At 34.3% G+C, this 4150-nt stretch overlaps 1 protein-coding gene across 1 annotated transcript; it reads right to left on the reverse strand.

Moving 5' to 3' along the window:
* Positions 1–483: 483 nt before the first annotated feature.
* On the reverse strand, positions 484–3879 carry LOC113363552. Its single transcript, XM_026606078.1, has 3 exons — positions 3606–3879; positions 2254–2499; positions 484–794 (listed from the first exon to the last, which is right to left on the reverse strand). The coding sequence occupies exons 1-3, from the start codon at positions 3877–3879 to the stop codon at positions 484–486; spliced, it is 831 nt and encodes a 276-aa protein (XP_026461863.1).
* Positions 3880–4150: the final 271 nt, after the last annotated feature.

The following is a 4150-nucleotide window of genomic DNA, read 5'->3' on the forward strand; positions in this document are numbered from 1 at the left end:
ATATTATGAAATCTAAGTAATAATTTTTTGACTTAGGCAAAAAAGTCGACAACAATTTCATCGAATTATGATATGACTTTAAAGGGGTTCATTTAAAGGTTTGTTTCAGTACAAAAGCAAACAGAAGAGCGGTTATTAATCGGGTTTGGGTCTGTTATGAAACAAATCTCGGATCAGTCAATAGGCAGCAATAAGTTCTTGAAATGTACATGTTACTTAGTGATATACAAGCAAACCTGTTTTGTAATTGTGATATATGCTTGCAAGAAATGTGTTATTTGCAAAATTATTATTGAAAGATGAAACGGAAATTGTCGTGAATGTGTGTTAACGTTCTTAAGAGCAGAATTTTCTTGTACATTGCGCGTTGCGCCATGGCGTTGTACATCAAAGTTATTCGTGTCAAAATGTATTATGTGTCAATTGTATACTTCTTCGTATCATGTGCAGTCCGAGTTTGAGAATAGGGCCCTGTTACGCGTATCAGTTCTTAAGATGTTGGGGTAAATCGAAATTGAGCGATCTGCCGTAGCTGCCGTAGCCGGAGTGTCCGTGACCGCCGCCACCACCTCCGCCGCCACCGCCGCCGTGGCCGTGATCTTCGTGGCTGGATGAATGCGTGTGGCTGTGGGTGTAAATTGGCTTCGAGACTACTTCATACGTCGTCTTCTGTTCATGGTGGGTCAAAGCTTTCAAACCGATCACGGCCGACAGCAGTAAAGCCATCAATGCGGTCATCAGAGCCTTGCCGGCGACTAATGCTATCGCGCCCATTCCAACGGCCACCAAGGTACCTATCACAGGGAAGGAAAGTGATGAGCTACAAATTGAAGGATACGCATTTTGCTGTTTGAAATATTTCGCAAACATTTAGTTACTGTTCTGCTTTACATTATAATTACATAGTGATTGCCGCGGCATATTGGTAAATTGATTTTTTTGTGTTTATCAATTTTCATTCATGTGAACGCACATCAGAAAAATACGTTTCGAATCAGCAATAAATTATGAATGAATAACTAAACCAGTTCCATCTGAATAGACTTATTTCATAAATTTGATAAGAGAAAATTTTGAAAATCTGCAGTATTGGTGCAAATTATTGACTTACAGATTATATTTTTTATTATCATTTCATTTGGATATTATACGCTTTTCTATGTTACATCAACAGATACAATCCATTTTTCCAATATATTTATTTAATTTGCATATTTAATAATGTGTATTATCCTGCACCTAATTTTGTAAAAAATAGTCAAAATTATAATATTTTTTGATTATTTAATTTGCAGATATTACTAAACTTTAGTTTTTGTTACAATAAATGCTGATTCAAGTATTCATCAAATGATTTTAACGTTTTCGCTACGGGAGCGCTTTCCGCAGGAGTGTCGCTGCTGTACGGGAACAGCGTGCCACTCAGTCGCACTACTGAACAGGCAGACACAACGATTTATTATAAGACATTTCTATGATTATCAATCAAAATGCGTTGCAAAATTAAAAATAACGCCTCTAATGAATTAGACATTACAATAAAAAACTATAATTCTCAATACTTTAACCCATACTGATAAATGTTGAAGCAAAGGCAAACAGAACATGTCGTCCACGGACGACATCCGTACACGAAGGACGTTATGTAGATATTGTTCAGAGAAGATATCCGTAGCGAATGGGTTAATCAAAGTTATTGAATTTCATGCGTACTATTTCACTATGTTATCAATTTATCTTATTGCAATTTAACAGGCGCGTGCTATACTTCTTTCTTTTTGCGATTGCGGCTTCAAGAAATGCATATGTAAAAAAAACATAAAAACGTGGTTTTATTGATTTTAAAACTGTGAAGAAAAAAACTATGAATGAATAACCACAATGACATTAAAATATCGTTATGTTTTGTTATATTTTGATATCATGGAAAGTATCTTAGCAATACCGTTTACGTGTGTTCGTATTATGATTGTTGTGAGGTTATTGAATATTTCTGGATAATAATGTAGTAACATATATTTATATAGCATTATAAATTCAAACATTTGTTGCAAATTTAATGAAATTATTCTTCAATAAAATTATATAAATATACAAACTCAGAAATCTGTTGTCGAAATTTGAACATTCAATACAATACTAATTACTTAATTATTGTTTTTCAGAGATTGGAATTTGTAATCAAAACACTTGCTAACTTGAAAATATCTACCATGTATTTTTACTATCAAATTTGATCTTAATCTCACTAACCTTTCATCATTGCTCCAAGGGCGAGAATAGCTCCCATTCCTCCTCCCTTCTTGTCGCCGCCTCCGCCACCGCCGCCTCCGCCGCCGCCGCCACCGCGACCGGTAACAATAGAGCGCGCCTCCGCGACTGCCTCAGGCTGCAATAGGCGCAGCCTCAACGAGTGGCTCGACACATAACTATTCACTTTTTCAAATAAGAAAGCGTCTAGTCGTTTATCCGGGTCGTTAGGAAAACTCCGAGCGAGATCTGTAAAACGAATTTGGAATATTGCAGTGTATTAACTTTGTATTACACTTTCATTTCCGCCGTTACATTTGTTGTTCTACGTTAAATTGTTAGTATGTATGTTATATCGTCTTTTGTCATGAATATATTTGTAATAAATGTCTATGCGGCTAGAAGTCCGGATTTAGATCGATGGGTGTTGTATATCAATCTTTGTGCTTAATTTTGCACTCTTAGCTCGAAAGATGTCATATTTTCAACTATTTCTTGCTTTTGTTAAAAACAAATTAGTGGCAAAAGTAAAACAAGCCATGCAAAGATTTGTCGTATTACATTATTTTTTGCAAGCTATGCAACGATTCAAAAAAACTGACTGCAAACTGAATGAGTTAAATATTTAGATGCGATTGGGTTGAATATTTGTCTCTCGGGATTATTTGTCTAATTTATAATTTCGAATATAATTAAAAATGTTTATCAACGTGTACGATCTCAATGCATAAATTATGTTGTTGACTTCAAGAGACTAGTCAATTGAATTGACAAGTACAAAACGGGTTTAGGAATATTTTTGGACATTCACATTTTTGTTATAGAGTCTTTTTTATAATTGGACCATTCATAGTTAGTAATTTTTAAAAATGATACCTATAATCGATTTGATTCCTTCAATTAAAATAATTAAATGACTGTATTAACTATAAGTAGAGATAATTATTTATTAAGTGTTGAAGATAAGTATAAATAATTTATCTGATTTCTTTAAATGATATACAAGAACAAGCTCATAAGTTATGCATTCAAATTGATATAAGCAAGAATTATATAGACACGTAATGTTTTAAATAATGAATAGCTTAATTATTAGACCGCAAAAATCGAAAACATATATTTAATTCAATGAGTTAATTACATTACAAATGAATTGAATAAAATTTTAATTTATTTCTTTAGATTAGTTAAATAAGAACAGATTATTCAAAAATGCTGTATGAGAGCAAGGAAACAAAGAATAGATTGAAATAGACTTCAAAAACACTCTGTACCAATACACGTATTTACACAGAGTCTTTAATGAAAAAGTTAAATATTTATTGGAATTTAGCTGTGAATATTAATCAACTCACCGGCGACGATGTCTGCAGTTTTAGACTCATTGGAATTCTTATCCTTGACCACACTTACGCCCGGCAATAAACTGTATTCCTCGGTTTCGGCCATTTTTTCGATGAAGGATACTGCATCCAGTTTCAAGCATTTCAGACTATATCCGGTATCACAATCACGAGTAAACGCACGTTTTATAACTTCAGGATCGGGTTTGCCTGAGTCCGCCGAAACACAAAAGCACGCGGCCCAAAGGACCACGGCTAAGAAGAAAAGCTTTCCTGAGCACTGCATGTTGTGCTTGTGCTATTCGGATGATACTGACTTGCCACTTGCTGAGATCCCTGTTATATATATTTATTTATATTAATATATATATATATATATATATATATATATATATATATAATATATATACACGGGATAGTGTATCTAAAACTACTTTTACAAATAGGAAACTGCGACGATCTTATGAATGTATTAGCGACGTCTAGGCAGGCGACCAACCATGAGCCGCCACCATGTGGTCAGTAAGGGGAGTAAGCGGGAGCGCGGCGAGATCTTA

The sequence above is a fragment of the Ctenocephalides felis genome, unplaced genomic scaffold (assembly GCF_003426905.1).
Source record: "Ctenocephalides felis isolate EL2017-DRISC unplaced genomic scaffold, ASM342690v1 CF-g0.4_SCAFFOLD_00033, whole genome shotgun sequence".
Lineage (NCBI taxonomy): Eukaryota > Metazoa > Arthropoda > Insecta > Siphonaptera > Pulicidae > Ctenocephalides > Ctenocephalides felis.

Excerpts from the sequence above, each read along its gene's own strand:
- LOC113363552 (XM_026606078.1), bottom strand. The coding sequence starts at position 3,879 with ATGCAGTGCTCAGGAAAGCTTTTCTTCTTAGCCGTGGTCCTTTGGGCC. Across the intron at positions 2,500-3,605 it reads AACTGCAGACATCGTCGCCG|ATCTCGCTCGGAGTTTTCCT; the intron begins GTGAGTTGATTA and ends TTCGTTTTACAG. Across the intron at positions 795-2,253 it reads CCTTGGAGCAATGATGAAAG|GTACCTTGGTGGCCGTTGGA; the intron begins GTTAGTGAGATT and ends TCCCTGTGATAG.